This window comes from Limulus polyphemus, unplaced genomic scaffold, assembly GCF_000517525.1.
Source record: "Limulus polyphemus unplaced genomic scaffold, Limulus_polyphemus-2.1.2 Scaffold574, whole genome shotgun sequence".
NCBI classification, from domain to species: domain Eukaryota; kingdom Metazoa; phylum Arthropoda; class Merostomata; order Xiphosura; family Limulidae; genus Limulus; species Limulus polyphemus.
In genome coordinates, this window is record NW_013666184.1 from 61,088 (window position 1) to 78,744 (window position 17,657).

General features: G+C 29.6%; 2 protein-coding genes across 2 annotated transcripts in view; one reads left to right on the forward strand and one right to left on the reverse strand.

Annotated features, from left to right (window-relative positions):
• LOC106459199 (protein O-mannosyl-transferase 2-like) overlaps positions 1 to 12,200 on the forward strand; it is a 72,648-nt gene extending 60,448 nt beyond the window's left edge. The window contains exons 15-23 of the mRNA XM_022385633.1: positions 187 to 196; positions 660 to 663; positions 2,937 to 3,025; positions 3,625 to 3,701; positions 7,042 to 7,113; positions 8,101 to 8,257; positions 9,005 to 9,145; positions 11,456 to 11,567; positions 12,071 to 12,200. Coding sequence (XP_022241341.1) covers positions 187 to 196; positions 660 to 663; positions 2,937 to 3,025; positions 3,625 to 3,701; positions 7,042 to 7,113; positions 8,101 to 8,257; positions 9,005 to 9,145; positions 11,456 to 11,567; positions 12,071 to 12,176 — 768 coding nt within the window. The 3' untranslated portion in view covers positions 12,177 to 12,200. The remainder of the gene's footprint in view (positions 1 to 186; positions 197 to 659; positions 664 to 2,936; positions 3,026 to 3,624; positions 3,702 to 7,041; positions 7,114 to 8,100; positions 8,258 to 9,004; positions 9,146 to 11,455; positions 11,568 to 12,070) is intronic.
• Positions 11,447 to 17,657, reverse strand: part of LOC106459200 (E3 ubiquitin-protein ligase HECTD1-like) — a 161,324-nt gene continuing 155,113 nt past the window's right edge. Inside the window, 4 exon segments of the mRNA XM_022385634.1 lie at positions 11,447 to 13,232; positions 13,388 to 13,538; positions 14,799 to 14,892; positions 17,038 to 17,116. Of these exon segments, the coding sequence (XP_022241342.1) occupies positions 12,950 to 13,232; positions 13,388 to 13,538; positions 14,799 to 14,892; positions 17,038 to 17,116 (607 nt within the window). The 3' untranslated portion in view covers positions 11,447 to 12,949.

A 17,657-nucleotide genomic window follows, 5' to 3' on the forward strand; every position in this document is an offset into this window, starting at 1 on the left:
TGCTTTTTCATTTTCTTATCTTTTGCAATGTTATTTTGATCACAAACAAAAAATCTAACATTTGATAGTATATAAACAAAATACATAATCAAAAATGTGGCACTTTTTTTTTCGACTCTTTTGTGAGTAACTTTTCAAATTATATCAAGTAAAAAAAAAGTTAAGCAACTAGAAATTTTGAAAAAGGAAGGAGGAGGTCCTTTTTCTTTTTAAATGAAGTCTTTGAAAGAAAGTTTGCACCCCCCTTTTTTTTCAGGATAGTTGCTTGTTTTTAAAGTGTTCATGTCAAACTGAAATCTTCTTTGTTTCATTTTTTCCATCAAAATGATACAGAATTTATGACAAGAAAAAGGGCTAAATGAATAAATAAATAAATCTTCTTCTTTGTATGATCGAAAAAAAATTGGCAAAAAAAAAGTGGGGGTGGAGGTGGTTGCAAAAAAGGAAGTGGGTGGGGACACTAAACATGTATATTTGTTTTTTATTTGACCTTACTGAAAAACATTTGCCAATGGTGAAAAAAATGAGTTTCAAACCCCAACAGTCATATAGATAGATATTCAGTGTACATAAATATTGTTATAATTGTGTAGGTACATTTCCAAGTCATATTCTTGAATATTTTATTATGATATTACATTTTGCATTGTTTGTTTCAGTAAAGTAAGAATTTGTCTTTGCTACTGACATTCAAGTTAATGCTGTAGTAATGTAACCATTTGAGCAAAATTTTAGCCTATAGCTAATATGTCTTTGCTGTGAAAAGTCCATTTAACCATTTAAATCACTGTAAAGAAGGCCCGGCATGGCCAGGTGGTTAGGGTGCTCGACTCGCAATCTAAGGGTCGCGGGTTCGAATCCCTGTCACACCAAATATGCTCGTTCTTTCAGCTGTGGGGCATTATAATGTGACTGTCAATCCCACTATTTGTTGGTAAAAGAGTAGCCCAAGAGTTGGCAGTGGGTGGTGATGACTAGCCGCCTTGGTCTGTACAAATGTTCTGCTGATAAAATATAATACGGAACATCTGGTTGTGAGCATTAAAGACTGTTCTACTAGAACTAAGGCTATAAAGGATGTCCCAGTACCACATGGTGTCTTAAAGAACCTAAGTAGGTTGGGAAACCCTCAGTATACGTAAAGTGTGTATACCACAAGGAGCATGCCCAGAAACAATGTCAGATTCAACAACCATAAACCACAGGGTTTCACTATTTAGAAAAATATGCAGTGTGTTTATAAATACTCATTGATGAAGAACCAATTTCTCTAAACATGTGCAAGTTGATGGCATCTCATGTCCAAAGCATAGAGAAAATTGTATGCACCACATGAGATACCCTGTAGAGACAATGCTGAGACATGATACTGTGAACTGTGGTAAAGCAAGTTCCATCAATGGGAATGCATTTGTGAAAACCAAACAAATATATATTTCCAATCAACTTTCAGAGTAGTAGGATACATATCTTCTTTTCTCATTAATTACACTTTGAATGCAACTCTTTAACAGGTCGTGATGTGCATTTTGACCTACCCATAGTGAAAGGGTTAAATGATCATAGTATATTTTTCAGTACTTAGTTTTTTTAGGATAAATTTGTGAATGTCAAACTTGATTTCGCGAAAACAATATACAATGGTTTCATTTCAACATATATATCAATCAATCTATTCATTTTTACAGAGCTTTGGTTTTGTTTGTTTTGAAAGCTACACAAGGGCTATCTGCACTAGATGTCCCTAATTTAGCAGTGTTGGATGTGTCCAGGGTTCTCAGAACGTTGGAAGCAAACTTTCTTTTATTATTACGTTTTTATTCAGTTTGTGTATTATTTGTTAGTTTTATGTGCACTGATGCAAGTACAGTGAAGCATTACTGTTCCTTCTTAAAGATCAATGATGTAAACATGAAAATGTATCTTACCAATATATCAATTATCTATTACTCAGACGTGTAGTAATAGATAACAGTGTATTTGTAAGATACAATTTACATTATTGTTAATTTGGGTAAATGATATTGAGTAAAATTGTTTAACATTTCAGTTTTTGGGATTATTTTATGAATTCTATGTAATTAAAAAGTTTACTGTTTTTTTCTTAGCATAATGTATGGATTTTAGCAGAAGAAATCTTCTAAACTGGTTTAGGTATTACTTCTATTACAGACAGAAATATTGGTAATAACAAAGTTAATGTATCGTTGATTTAATACAATCTGATCATTACGAATCAAGTCCTGTATACTATTTATGTTAAATGTGATTATTAGGTTTCAGTTTTTCAGTTGTAATCATTAGTCTTTAAAACATTGAGATTCTACCTCCCTCTAGTGGTTAAGTAGCAAAATGAAATTTCATTGAATGGATGGCAACTGCCTGTTATAGAAACACAAGAATAGAGGACGACGTTTCGAAAGTCTTCTGCCTTTTATCTTTAGGACCTGAAGACAAAAGGCAGAAGACTTTCCATAACAGGCAGTAGCTGTTCATTCAACCAAATTTCATCATGAATACTCTGCTTAAACAATCTATCAAAGTAGCAAAATGTTTGATATTTAGACATTTGATTGAAGTTAAATTCAAATATTACCCAACTCTAGTAGAATTCATTCTTTTTCCATTCTTACCTTTGGTAAGTAGTGTTGATGCATCATACATTGGCAGTTGTCCTTCTGTACATGATTGACATGAGAAGTACTTGGGGCATTCATTACTGATATACATGAATATTTTAAACCTCTTGAGAGTTCAAGAACAAGAGTTTCATTATGAATTGACATGAAGTGGCAAGAGAAAGGGTTAGAGCAATAGCACATCGAAATCTTTAGCTTGTTGTCCATCTGGAGGTGAGTATTATTTTAATTCTGTTTAACTTCTAGTACAATGTAGATTTATATGTATAACTGTAAAAATGTTATTTCCATAAACAGGGGCTTTGAACAAATGGAAGTAACCTGTAATCCAAATGTTAGGGACAAAAACAATATTTGGAATGTTGAAGATAACATTTTCCCACTATGTAAGTATTTTTAAGTCTGAAAAAACAATGTTCTATCTATTAATGAAATTTCTTTGCTCTGTTTAAATATACACCATTAATTAATTAATTTCAAGTTTATTTTTAAATACAAGGTTGTATTAAACTACAGAGAATGGAGTTTATTATTAGTATCAGGTTATCTCAGTGATTAACATGTTTGATTTTAGGTTTTTTTATATTTGCTTAAATTCTTCTCTCTCATAGTTACAGTTATTACCATGGTAAATGAAATTATCTCTTTATACCTGTAATTTTTTGCACTTTCTGCCATAATTATTTTCATGATTTCCTAATAATTATCACCATACCTTATAAAATTTCAGTTTTCTTAATTTTATAGTTAATAACATGGATTAGTTTTCAGCCAAAGAGACATAAATTTTACCAGATGCTGGCAGTGTCCACTCGGGCTTAAGGAGTTAAATAATATCTTTGCTGAAATGGTGTGAAAAATGCTTTTGAATTATTTCACTTTTTCCATCAAAAAAAGTTGTTTATTTTCACACTGATAACTCATTTGAAATTTATTGAACATTTTTTTATTTCAGGAATATTATTGACTTTGTCTTTCATTTCAGTACCCAATGTTAGTTTTGAAGTATATGCCCCGAGCTTTCTTGAAAGATTTTTTGAATCCCATGCTGTGATGTTTCAGGTTTGTGATTGGTGACATTAGTATTTTTCTAAATTTTTCTTGGAAACTTTTTTACGTTGGTAAAAGAATATTATTCAGGAATAATTAGGACATAGTTGCATTTCAAAATGAGACATGAAAAAAACGAGACATCTTTATCTATGTTGTTAGATAGCCATTCACTATATTTGTTATATAAAATAACTATAGATATTTGGTATTGTGGTTCTAATCAACTTCTAAGAAGATGGACAGCATACTTTTAATACTAAGATAGGGTGAAGAGTTTGTCTTACTTTCTCAATTATCTCTTTGTATACGGGCTTGGTCATTTTAATCAACCGTATTACCAACATATAAAACTATACATTCTTTAACTCTGAATGTACTTAGTATTTCTTCATGAAATTTGGCAAGCTTTTAGTATACGTTACAAGCCTGTTGTACCCAAAAAATCATCTTTTTCAATAAAGCATTTTTACTAAAGATTTGTCTGAATTCTTGAAGCCTTACTGAATTAGTCTGAATGCTAAGTATAAAAAATAATTCTTTTCACCATACAGTACCCCCAAAATGAATATCAAAAGTTATTTTTTTTGGTAAAACTGTATATCGTATCTTTTATTTTCACTACCCTAACACTAACTTTAGTGAATTCACCAGTGTGCTTTCATTTAATTTTATTGTTCTTTAAACTGTGTCTGACTAATGTAACAAAGCAGTAAATCACCCAGCAAGAACTTAAGGTAAACAAAGTATCAGGTTGTATCACACAATGTGAAACCACATATGTTGCATGTGTTCATCAAGAATTGATCACAAGAATTGTTTTAATTTTTTTCTTTTAGCTTGTCTTATCTAACCTAATATGGGTTAAATTTTTACATTTTAGTTGCATTTGTTCAAAATATATAACAATAAATAAAAAATATATGTAAAAAATAAGAATTTTACTATGTACCTTAGCTAATAGACATACTTGTACTCAAGAGTGTACTTTGGTAAGACTTTGTTAGTTGTCCATAAAATAACTTGTATAGTTTTCAAATATGCATTTTAGAACAAAAAAATATATCAGACACTGGAATAGAATTTTCATATTGTTGTAACATTGTTCTTTCTTTGGATAGATTCTTTTAAATTATTTGGTGAAAATATGGGGAATCCAGTCCAAGTAATGATAACAAATTAGTTTATTTGTTCCTAAAAGTTTCTACGAGCTGCCTTCACTTGTAACTTGTAGGCCTAAACTTACAAATTACACTCAAATGGAAATACTTTGCTAATGGTACTGCAACTAACATTAAACTTATACAATTTCATGGCTAATCAAATAACTGAATATATGCAACGACTAAACTTGATAAAAAAAAAGTATATTTTGTTAAAACTAGATACTTCACTGAATGATTGGCACTGAGAAAAAAACGATTCGGTGCTTCATTGATTCACTGCAAGCTTATTAATTGACTGGCCCACTTGTATTTATATCTGAAGTCTCACTTCTGAGATATTTGTTGAAGTTACTAGATTTTTGTGACATCATCTATAACATTCCAGGCCTTAATCTCATGTACCCTCAAGCTAATATCTAAATAGAAACATTTAAAGATAGCTTACAATATATGAAATTCTGCCAGAACTCACTGGTACTGAGTACCTGAAGTTATTTTTTTAAGGCAGTACTAGTACCAGGACTTATTTGAGCTGCTTTATCGGATGCACTTCCATTCCATTGTTCTGTCAGAAAGCATTTCTTCACTGATACTCAAATTTTCATTTTTTATGTTTACATGTAGATTTTCATTTTAAAAAAAATGTCCATTTGAAACATTTTTAGCCTAAACAAATCAAGCCCTCACCATGAACTGTTGATTTTGACTGCTAAAAAAAACAATCACCTGATTTACATATTTTAGAATATGCTCTTTCTTTTGGTTATAAACATGTCCAATAGCAATGTCAGAGAGAATTATGGACATAAAAGACATAGGAGTGTGGGTAGAATAAATATAGTGATATCTAAGTAAAGCAGTTAGAATTTGAAGTTTTATGTTTTGGCTTGTCAGTATCTATAGTATGTGTTTCTAACTGGTTGAACAATCTGAAGTCTTGTAAGGAAAGAGAAAATCTGTAAATTGGAAGTCTTTTTATTAAACATAAAACATTAATTTAGTATTTTTAACTAATGGCTTTTTCTTCAACAGTGTTTGATGAAAATATATTTGTCTGTAGTTGTAAGCCTGCCAACTTATCACTGAGCATTTGGGGGGGGGGGGGAGAGAGAGAGATTGTGAACATATAAATAACACAATTATGATAACTGGGTGAGGACTGTCACATTCTGGTATATATATGGGTCTAATCATACATTTTCATATATTAAAGTTCCATAGGCATTTACAAACTGAATTACATCTTTCCTCATATTGGTATACTTGTAGATCAATAAAATGCAACTTGTAATTTGAGTCAAAGAAAAATAAAAAAATTCATTTACAATTCAAACAAGAATTTTGATAAATTTCCTTTGCTTGTTAGTAAAAATCTTTCATCTTTTGATAAGAAAGAATTTTTCAGTAAACTAGTATATTTTCTTTCTAATTTGTACTTTTGAGATTAAGTCTTGAATACAATTTTAATTAATTGGTTTAGTATTGGTCTACTTTTAATGCCAGTAAATATAGTGATCCTCTGCAGGCCAAACTGTAAAAATTAACAAATTCTTTAATATCAGTGTATGCTTTAACAAGTTAATAATATTGTCTTTACAGTGTCTAAAAATTGGGTTTTGATACCCCTGTGGGCAAAACACAGATAGCCCATTGTATAGCTTTGTGCTTAACAACAATCAAATCAGACCTAAAAATTACAGAACTACTAAATCAAATTATATTCTGTTGTTTTAAATAGAAACTAAATACTCTTTTAATAGTAATTTTGTGTTAAGTTTCATACAGTTTAGATAAGTATTTCCATTGCAAAAAGGAAAAATCAGGGGATATCAGCGAAACCCCTCTAATCCTGAAAGGGTTAATAGATATCCTCTACAACTTAAGTTTTAAAAGGTTATGTTTTATTGTAATGAAAACAGGCATAAAATGCTTGATAATAAAATACATCTATAAAAATTGAAAGTTTTGTGGTTGGGGAACTATTTTTTTTAGCCTCATGAAATTAGATTTTGAATTTATTTTTATTTTGCAATTTATTGCAAATTTCTCATATATTATAAATTAAATGGTTTAATAGAAATATATATAGCAAATATGTTTGTTTGAAAATGTGTTTTTAAATAATAAGAAGAAAAAGTTTCTTATATTTCTCTTAAAGACAGTGATCTTCACACCTCTTTCAACAGGGTAATTCTGGTTTAAAACCAAAAGAAGGAGAAGTAACATCAAGACCATGGCAGTGGCCTATCAACTTCAGGGTAGGTGTACACAATGTGTGACTTAGAAATATTGTATTTTAAATTTTTCACATCTGTAATTAGTTTATTTTTGTTTGAAGTCAGTGTTAGAATGATCATGAGAGATAAAAAAAATTTGCAGCAATGTAGTTTCATTTTAAACTGGCTAATACATGTACTTAAAACACAAGTGTAAAAGTAAAATAAATAAAAAATTAAAACATGTGAGACTTTTGTTTTTAATATAGAATTGGTAAAAATTTAGAAATGTTTACATAATGTAATGTAGTCCAACTTTATAGCTTTGTTCTCTATTGTATGTATTTTTTTTCATTTTATGGTACTTTGTCAAGTTTATAGCTGTGTTTATTCATTCTCTCTTGGATCACTTTAAGTGATGAAGAATCCTTTGAATATGCTTTTTTTTATAGAAGTTTATATATTTCAGATATATCTTTTCTGAAAATTATATAGCATAAAAAAAATTTATCACAGATTTATCCACTTTAAACATAAGTAACACAAATCATTCATCACTTCCTGGTTTTTTGTGTTTGTTCGGGTTTTCTTATGCACATTGTATTTATTTTTCTGTGGGTTAAGAGTAGAAAAAAATTTAAATTAAACAAGATTTTACACTTTATATTAAAAATATTTTTTAGTATGTAACATTCATTTATTTAACATGCTTGATAAAGTTTCTGTGAATCATGATATAATTTACTTATCTATTTGAAAGAAATGTTTTATAATGAAAAAAAAAAAAATCTTGTTGTGTAATGTTCAAATGAAGGGACTAACCACATTAAAATAAGCAGTAATAAACCACCAATTTTTCTGGCAAAAAATAATTTGTTTTATATCAATGTTTTCTTCATAAATTGTTAACCTGAAATAATTTAAAATATGTATGTTGTTGTTGCTTAAAACACCACATATCTTATAAATGTTATGCTTTTGAAATAGTTTTGTAAAACAACCATGATATTAAAATACTTCTTAATTTAGGGTCAGTTTTTCTCTGGACATCAGTATCGTATCTACTTGTTGGGCAACCCCATTATTTGGTGGGGAAACTTGGTGCTGATGGGTGTCTATCTTTTGGTTCAAGGTATTATAGCATTGCGGCATCAGCGAGGGTATCTAGGATCTCCAAAAGTTGAAGGTAACATTAACAAATTTGAGATATATATTTTATGATAATCACTTTTTTTTTGTTTTTATACATTGAATATTGTACACCCAAGATGTTTGCATGACTACTTAAAGTTGCTCCTAGAATTATTTATTGTGTAAAAAATAAGTATTATTTTTGCACAATATATACAGTAAAAGAAAATGCTCTATCTGTTTTATTCTGTATAACCTAAATAAAAGTTTATGGAACTTACGATAGTGTGCCTGCTTATAACGATACAGGAAACTGATTGCACAAATCTGTGTTCCCATTTTTAAGAACGAATGTACCATTATTGTATTTTTGACCAATTTTCTCTACTTTTTTTTTTTTACCTATATATATGTTTTAATTGGTCCAATGTGTAATGAAGAAGGTGACTAAACAGGGTTACTTTCAGAGTGAAACTGAGGCAATTTATAGTTCTCACACGTTACTACTGTAAAGATTTTCACTGTGATAAGTTTATACACCTATTGAAGTATTTTGCCCAATATTAGAAACATTCATCAGTCTACATTTAAACTAGGTTATCTGTAAAAGATGTTTTTGCCAGTGATGATGCTACATCCAATAATAATTTTTTTCCCACCTGCAATAAGAGAATAACTTATGTGTTTATTCTTTCAAAATAGGACTTCTTGTAGAGCAACATGGAATATAATAATTTAAAGTCTTCAAATATATATATATGAAGTTAATGATTGTATATGTGTTTTTTTTTTCAATCTTTAGGCATCAACTCCTCCATGAGCCATGCCAGTATGTGGCTGTTTCTTGCATGGTCATTACACTACTTTCCATTTTATGGAATGGGCAGAATATTGTATTTTCATCATTATTTTCCAGCCTTACTTTTCAGTTCTATGCTTTCTGGTAGGTTCTTATAATTGTTATCAGCTTAAAATAATGTGCATTTCCAGTTCTGCAGAACATATGGTTTGCTTGTGCTATTGATATGTCTCATTCATTCTTCACTGTTCTCCATAACACTTCTGTTCTGTAAAATACTGAACTTTAGTTTATACTCATGCTTGTGATTCAAGCATCCAGAATGTTTAGGTTTTCTTCTAAAAACACAGCCAAACTGTGATGTATAAATAATTCTACTGTTTTTATTATTCTGAAACACTTTAGAGGGAAAAAAATTTTTTACTGTAGTTTATATCAGCATTACCATATCAACTTAAAAAGAAAGCCTGTTCATTTTCCCCTGACACTGTCATGTAACAATCCACACAAGCAGTTATTTGAAAGCAAGTGAAAAAAAATCCAAATTAACAAGAGTAACTCCCAGTTATAGACACTGTATACTGTAAATGCATCAAATGTGCAGCATGTCAAATATACTAACTGAGATGAAATAGGTATTTAAAATAAACTATGTTATATAGCAGTGAACTGATAGTGAACAAGTCAGTAATGCTATTTTTAAAACAGGTATCACATTATTCAAATTAATTAAAGTTACTTAACCTTGATTTTCTGGTGTAACGACATAAACTACCTTATAAATGCATTGGATGCATTTTGTAAACAAAGACATAACTTTTACTGATGATAATAATTCTTTGTGTACATATAAAAAACTAACTTGCTGGTTTGCCAGTTCTTCTGAATGATAGTCAAGTTAATTAAATAAATAATATTGTATTATTAATTGTTACCATAAAATTGATAAAAATTACAATTCACTAACTTAATCCAGTTCATGAAAGTTGAGAATGTAAATAGGGCCTATCCTAACTGGCATTATTGACACTGAATGTAGCATATTATATCTTTCTTTACTTTCACTCATAAATTCTTAGAACAGTCTCAAGGTAATGAGGGCTATACACATATCTTTTACTGGATGTACAAATAAATTATTTATACCAAGGAGAAATATTATATCTTGAATATGATAATGTTGGAGGTGCAACAACTTTGTAACTCTGTATGGATAACAAATTTCTCTTTTCTGGATTATGAAGTTTTAAAATGAAACTTCAATAGTGTTGCCAATGAGATTAATCTGTGTAACTGAATCTCTTAAGTAAATCAGAAAAGTTCAAAAATTATATCCTAGGATTGCAGCTGGAAAGGACATAGATACACCAAAATCAATAAACTCTCCATTTAGAAAAGTTAAGTGTAAATTTTATTTACATGAACCCAATTTTTTTCAAGTCCAAAATCTTTGAAAAATATTTCATTTATATGTAATTTGTTTTTTTTTGTCCACACCATCATTGCCAATGCCTGTACAATAATTTCATTATCACTTTTGACTGAAATTTATAAGATGATAAAAGGAGAAAATGTAAAATTAAATTATGCAGAGTATTAAATGTGAGACTAAAACAATACTGACAGGATGTAATTATCATGCAACTTATAAATTCAATATATCAATTTTTAGCATTACATAAAAAATTACTGTGTTTGAAAGAAATCTTGTTTGTAAAGTCACAAGGAAAACAGATGGAAAGCGAAAATCTTTATTATTGTTACCTTGTACAATAATTATTGTTTAAATTTATGAACATAAAATTAATAAACAATACTGAGTAATAAATATTTCACTATGATCAAAAACAACTATGCATTGTATTATTTCACATCTAGGGTACATTGAAAGAAAATGCTGTGTTGCATTTATATTGACCAGGAATGATCTTTACTTAACTTCTTTCAGTCTACATATAAGGAAGGAATGATGGACCTTGTGTCAGATACTTATATTTTTAGCAAGTTAAGTTTCTTTGAAAAAAGTTAATATGTCCAAGCCTCTCTGACTGAGTAATATGCTCATTTGATTCTGTATCTTTATTTAAATATTCCATGGAGTATCTAAAACAAAAGTACATTGCCAAGACTACTATTAACTTTTTTCAGATCAATAACCCAATGTGAAGTGTCAAAGTACTAACTTACAGCACTGCTGGTTATTTTCAACCTAATTAACACAAAAAATTAATGTAGAAGCTTAGCCATTCAGAATTGTTGACCAGAGAGAAAATAAACAACTTGGCAGCACATGCTTCTTATGGATACTCTTAAACAAGTAGGCTTGATATTCAGTTATAGCTGCAATTTTTTACAGCAGCATATCATGGCTCCTGATTTGGACCTTATAATTAACATCTTCTCAGTAAACATGAAGTATAGTTTGAGTGAGATATAATTTTTCATTTTTAACAGGAGTAATATTGGACTACTTGTTGAGTGTCATTCCACATGCACTACCATGGACCCTAGGAACTTCCTTCTACCATTGGTTGCTCGGTACTATATTAGCTGGCTTAGCATACAGGTATTTACAATAATAATCTACCTTTCCTTGCAAATACAAGTCTATACAAGTGTTTGTTCTTGATAAAAATGCTTTGTGTTGTTAACCTGTCTTACATTATAACAACCATTTTCAATGTCTACCATGATATTTGCTTTAAAACATTTCCTAGCCACGAGTAATGTTAATACATGATCATCTTATAAACATCCCTCAACATTAAAATCTCCAATCTGTGTCTAGCAGCTTATTATCTTTATGTATATACTTCATCTTAACCAACCAACAAAAGTAAACACTATTTTGCACACTTCAGTCATACATAAGCTAAATCTCCTAGAAGTAAACTGTCAACTTACACAACAATGGTGTGTCAGAGTAATTTAATACAGTGTCATATATTTATATAAAAGTACTAGGTCTTATAAGTTGTAAAGAATAGACATTCTCATAAATGTTGTTTAGCAATAATTTTTAGATAATGGTGCTACAGAATGATTTAAGTTAATTTTTTTTCTTTTTAGCTTTTATTTATTCAGTCCTTTGAGTTACGGGATGGAAGGACCACCCAGTTCAAGTCCAAACAGTACCATGTATGGATTAAGATGGCTGGAATCATGGGAATTTTAAATTTAACTCCAAACTTATTTTGTTATGAATCATGTGATAGGTGTTTTTGGAGAAACACCTTACTGATTATAAGCTGAAGGTATCAGTGTTAATAGCAAATTAAACTAACTATTCTTACAGATATTTACTAGGTTTTTGACACTAAAACTTATCCTTCTTATTTTGTTAATGAATTATTTTTTTTAAGAGAAAGTGATATAAAAGATCTTAAAGTTTGGTATTTCATTTTTATTGCCTGTTTTTTACAATACACATTGCTTTTGTGGTGTTAATTAGAAGTTCTAATGAAACGTTGACATCAGTACAAAACATGATAACATTCCAAGATGTATTTTGCCTAAATCTGATATGGAAATAAAGAATTTTTTTTTTTTACATTGTAACTTCATTTTCAAAACAAGTTATTCAACTTAAGCATTCTAAATACGAACTTAAAAAGACTACAATATTTATATACACAATTATAACACAGGCACTTTAGAGAAAGCTGATTGGTTATGGGTCACCTAAGCTTAGGTCTTACAACTAATCATACAAACATCAGAATTAATAAACAAGATTGTGTTGGAGCTTGTTTAAATATTTTCTTACACACACACACATTGCTATTCTAGGCACAGTTAAATAAACACACAATTATACAGTTTTCTGCAACATGAAACAGATGCTTCTTTTTAGAGTAAGCAATAAAAAGCTTTGTCAACGGTGTGGACTTACATACAGGTAATAACTATCACTTATGAATGTCTGAAGATACATAGGTTTATACATAATCAATTAAGATGAAAACCCTTTTCTCTAGTTGCTGCCAGAAGACGTTCTCGCATTATCTCTTCGGATGAATAGTCGGGAAGTTTCAAGTAGTGGGCACATGTGTTCACTGAAGGATAACTTCCATCAGAGGCATCAACTTTACGCACCACAGTCAGTCGTGGGTGGAGATTTGCAAGACCACCAGGAGGCAAGGAGGAACACCCCGTGGCAAATTGCAGGAAAGCTTTCCTTTCCTCTCCCGACATATTTACTAAAACATTGACAAGTTGCTGAAAACCAGGACTGTTAGGAAAAACGGAATATTAGAAGATATATCACATCATATTAAAACTCTCACTATTCTTGCAAATAAATATACAGTTTTAAGAGATACTTTCACAACATTTTTACCCATTCTGATGTTAGTTGAATGTATAAAGCCTAACTACACTACATACCTCTCCCTTGTATAACCGAGTTTTGGTTCTGTGTAAGCCAGGATATCTTCGCGTGTCCATGATGGATTCTGCTCCCCACACAGCATTAAACATACCTCCTCAGGAGTGAAAGCTCCCAGTTTTTCCATAGGGAATACCCTGTTGAATCCGGCTAAAATTCACAGTATAATACTCATGTTAACTAATATGTGAAACACTATACAGTTTCTAAAGATACATAATGTACATTGACTACACCTTAGAACTAACCTGTATACAAGTCTGTTTAAAAATAATGTACTGCCCTCAACTCACAACAAGTTTACTGTGTAATATTACATAATACATACATACCTATATTATCTAACAAGAATTAATTATTCTAAATTACAACATTTAACGGTGTACATTCAAGAGTTTTCAAACTCATGTTTCCTCTTTGCATACTGTACAAAAACATAAAATAATCTTCAATGATTATGACTTCTTTAACTATATTAAGTTAAATCATTTTGTAACCTGAATGAACATGTATTGTGATCTTCCATTTTAAGAAATGTTTAAGCCAAAATTATTATGTTTATATGTTAACATATCCACCACATAACTTGTTCCTATTTAGTGGTGCAAAAATGAACAATAAATAAAATTATGTTTGTATGTATAAATTCTAAATGATTTACTACATTCACAACTAAGTTATGGAACATTACACAATTGATGTTCTAGAATGTGTATCTGTAGAAGCAGTAGCTGTAGTTACCATACCCAATAGAGAGAGCTGCTTGTACAAAAATTAAAATCAATACTGTATCATCATGTTATATATACAGTAATATTTTTGTTTTACATAAAAAAAAAGACTAGGTGTTACAAACGAAACTAAAAGTTATGCAAATGACTTGGAATAAATATTAGATTTTAGTGAAATTTGGAGAAGTATTACAGTTCAAAATGGTACCTACAATGTGGTCTGCTAGGCTATTAAAAAACATTACTGTTACCTATTTAGTGTAAGTTGAAATGTATATCAACGTCCCTCGATCTGAAAAAAACTTGTACCATTACATCTACAGCTCAGCAGTGATTTCTTTGTGATGTCAGTTAATGAGAACTTATCTTTAGAAGTAACACATACAACAATAATGAATTATCATTTATATAATCTCGTATATCACCTGTTGATATTTTTAACTATTTAAATATCACTTAAAGTAGCAAGTGTTACAACCAAAGAACAAGATAAAATTCTAAGTTCCTCTTTAATGTTTCTTAAGTAGAATTTAGTAACAGCAACTTTAAATATGAAAAAGCACAGTTGATTGGATAACAGAATACCTCCACCCCTAACTCATCCAAGTTTTAAATTATTGTGATAAATGATGATCATTGGAACCATTTTGTTTATTGTCCATCTGTACCTGAAACTTACATCTGAAAGCTTCCATTTGACGGCGTATCCCCGTATGAAGACAAAAGTCTGTTAAGAGTTCCACATACTCCTCAATGTTTTCTAAGGTCACCTCCTGAAATAGCAAAGTTTATTTATGTATACAAACTTGTGTCAAAATACCAAACTCATGCAAGATAATACAAATTAACTTATTCACAAACATTATACAGTGATAAACGTTACAAAAAGGTGGTTTAGATACCTGAAAAGTTCTGGAAACACATTTTTTGGATCTTAAGTGTTTTTTTTGTTAGAAAAAACTTCAAAAACTACTACATAAACATAAAATTAACACTATTTCAGTAAACTACAAAAATATTGAAAATAATTACAGAATTCTTGTATATTATGAACTATATCTTTCCAACTGATATAAATTTAAAAAAATAACATGTAAAAAATAAACATGAAACATGCTTTCTAGGTGTGTGCATTTTCATTTTTACACACAAAACTTAAAATTCAAAGATTTCTTCATCAGCTTTATTTTTAGTAAACTCTTTGAGTCCTTAATTCCTAAAAATAATATCAAAAGTAAATCAGAATTAACCATAATATATACATCCATATATATATATATAATTTAAGGACAACAATGGATCTATTGGTCCATCTAGGATGTCCCATTCAGTATACTAAACTGAAAAATACAACACACAAAGCCAGCCCTTATCATTGAAATATTTATCAAGCCTTTCATTAAACTCTTAAATTGGCTGCATTCACCACACCTAAAGTCATCCCATTCCAAAGGCCAACCAATAGAGCTGTAACTGACTCCCACCCTGTCAAAACTTATACTTATGTCCCCTAGTTCTATTATTCTCACCATTAAGTAAAAAAAAAACAAAAAAAAACTGATGCATCAACACTATCAATTGTCTTAACGGTCTCAAATATCTCATTCAAATTCCCTCTAACTTTTTTTCAAGAGATAATAATTTCAGAGATCTTAAACTATCTTCATATGGCAACTTTTCTATCTCAGGTATAATTTTATTAGCCCTCCTCTGAATCCTTTCCAACACTTCAATGTCCTTTTCAAGCCCAAAAATGAACACAGTACTTATAATGTGGCCTATAAATAATAAAGAAATTATTAAAAAACAATGTGAATAAAAATGCAAAAACCTGAAACACCTGAACAAAAAAAATTATAAACTAACTATACTATAACATCCCATTTGCAGGTAGAATAGCTACACATCTAGCAAACTTGTAAATTAAATCAACAATAAAACTTGTCATATTAAACAATTTGTTAATACAACAACAGAAAGTACAAATATCTTATGATAACAACAACAATAACCAATATAACAATTACATGTTCACGTTGTTGTCAAATATATCTCACAAAGCTCATTAAATACAAGAATTCAGTAATATAAGAAAACTGTCACTCATTTGCAAACACAGTAAAGATTTAAACCACAGTATCAACAAAGAAGATATTAACCCTAGAATTCCAGCATGGGGTCACTATGACCCCATACAATTTAAACCTGTATACGAAACTATCCACACTGGCATTCTATGGTTAAAATAATCTACTGAGGAAAGAATGGTAAGGTAATTACAATAATAGAATCTTCTGGAATTAAAGAACTAAATCCATCAATTATTAAATAAGGTTGGTTGTTTACTATATTTGTTTTCTAAGTTCATCTTTTATTCAAAATCTTACCTATATATTGTAAATTTTTTAAACTATATTGCACCACTTAGTTAATAATCCTAATTATTGGGAATATAAACAACTGCAAGCTTGTGAATTCATGCATTGGATAAACATCATTGCACAGACAGTTGAAATGTTATATGAATAAAATATTATTTTAACCCACTGTAGCAGATGATTTTGTAATGTTAATTGTTACAACTATGATTCTTTATCATATTTTAAGATACATATGGAAAAAATATCCAATTCTTTGTACTCTCAGAAGAAAGTTGTAAAAGTAATATAATTCTTTCTACTACACTAAAATTGACTGCTCATCTACAATGTCATCAGTGTCAGAAGACATAAAAAGTCAGTCTTGCATTTTATATCTTGCAGATTTCATGCCAATTAATACTTGACACTTCAGATTTTTTTTCCTTTGATGCAAACTTTTAACAATCTTCAAATATTTTAAAGAAATAGTAACTTCCAGTTTTAAACTTCACTTAAGTGTCTGATAACCAACAATAAATAAATAAAACTCCAATATACCTTGTGTTCACCATCAGGTACTAAGTCAACAGCAGTAAATCCATAAACTTTGGATGGAGGGAAGTATTGGAATGATAACCTAAAAATATGTAAATATAATGTTATAGTTAAACTTGAAGATAAGGTATCTAAAATAAAGTAAATTGATCAAAGTTAACCCACAGCTAAAGGGTGAATTCAAATTGAGAAAGTTACAATAAATTATAGAATATGTACATTTCTTAACTTATTCAACTTGGGCTTGGTCCCTGGGACCGAACTCGTAACCATTTTGTGCTTGTTATAATTTTCATGCTATATCTTTTAAATTAGCAAGTGAATGTTAAAGAAATTTGGCAGTTTATCAGTAAACATCACAATGCTTTCATATGCAACATATCAAAATTTTTTATTAAGTCTTAAGGTTTGTAAAACAATGTTTCTCTCATGCTTTTTTTTTCTTTTCACATCTTGCCTATCTATCATGCAAAGTAATTTTCATTTTAAGATTAAAAATACTTTCATGCATGAGAAAATTTTGAAATTTCACATGCAAAATCTTCATAATGTCCGGATAGTTATCAAACATTTCTCAAGAAAAAACTTTATATTTTATCTGTTATTTTCAGTAATTAATCTCT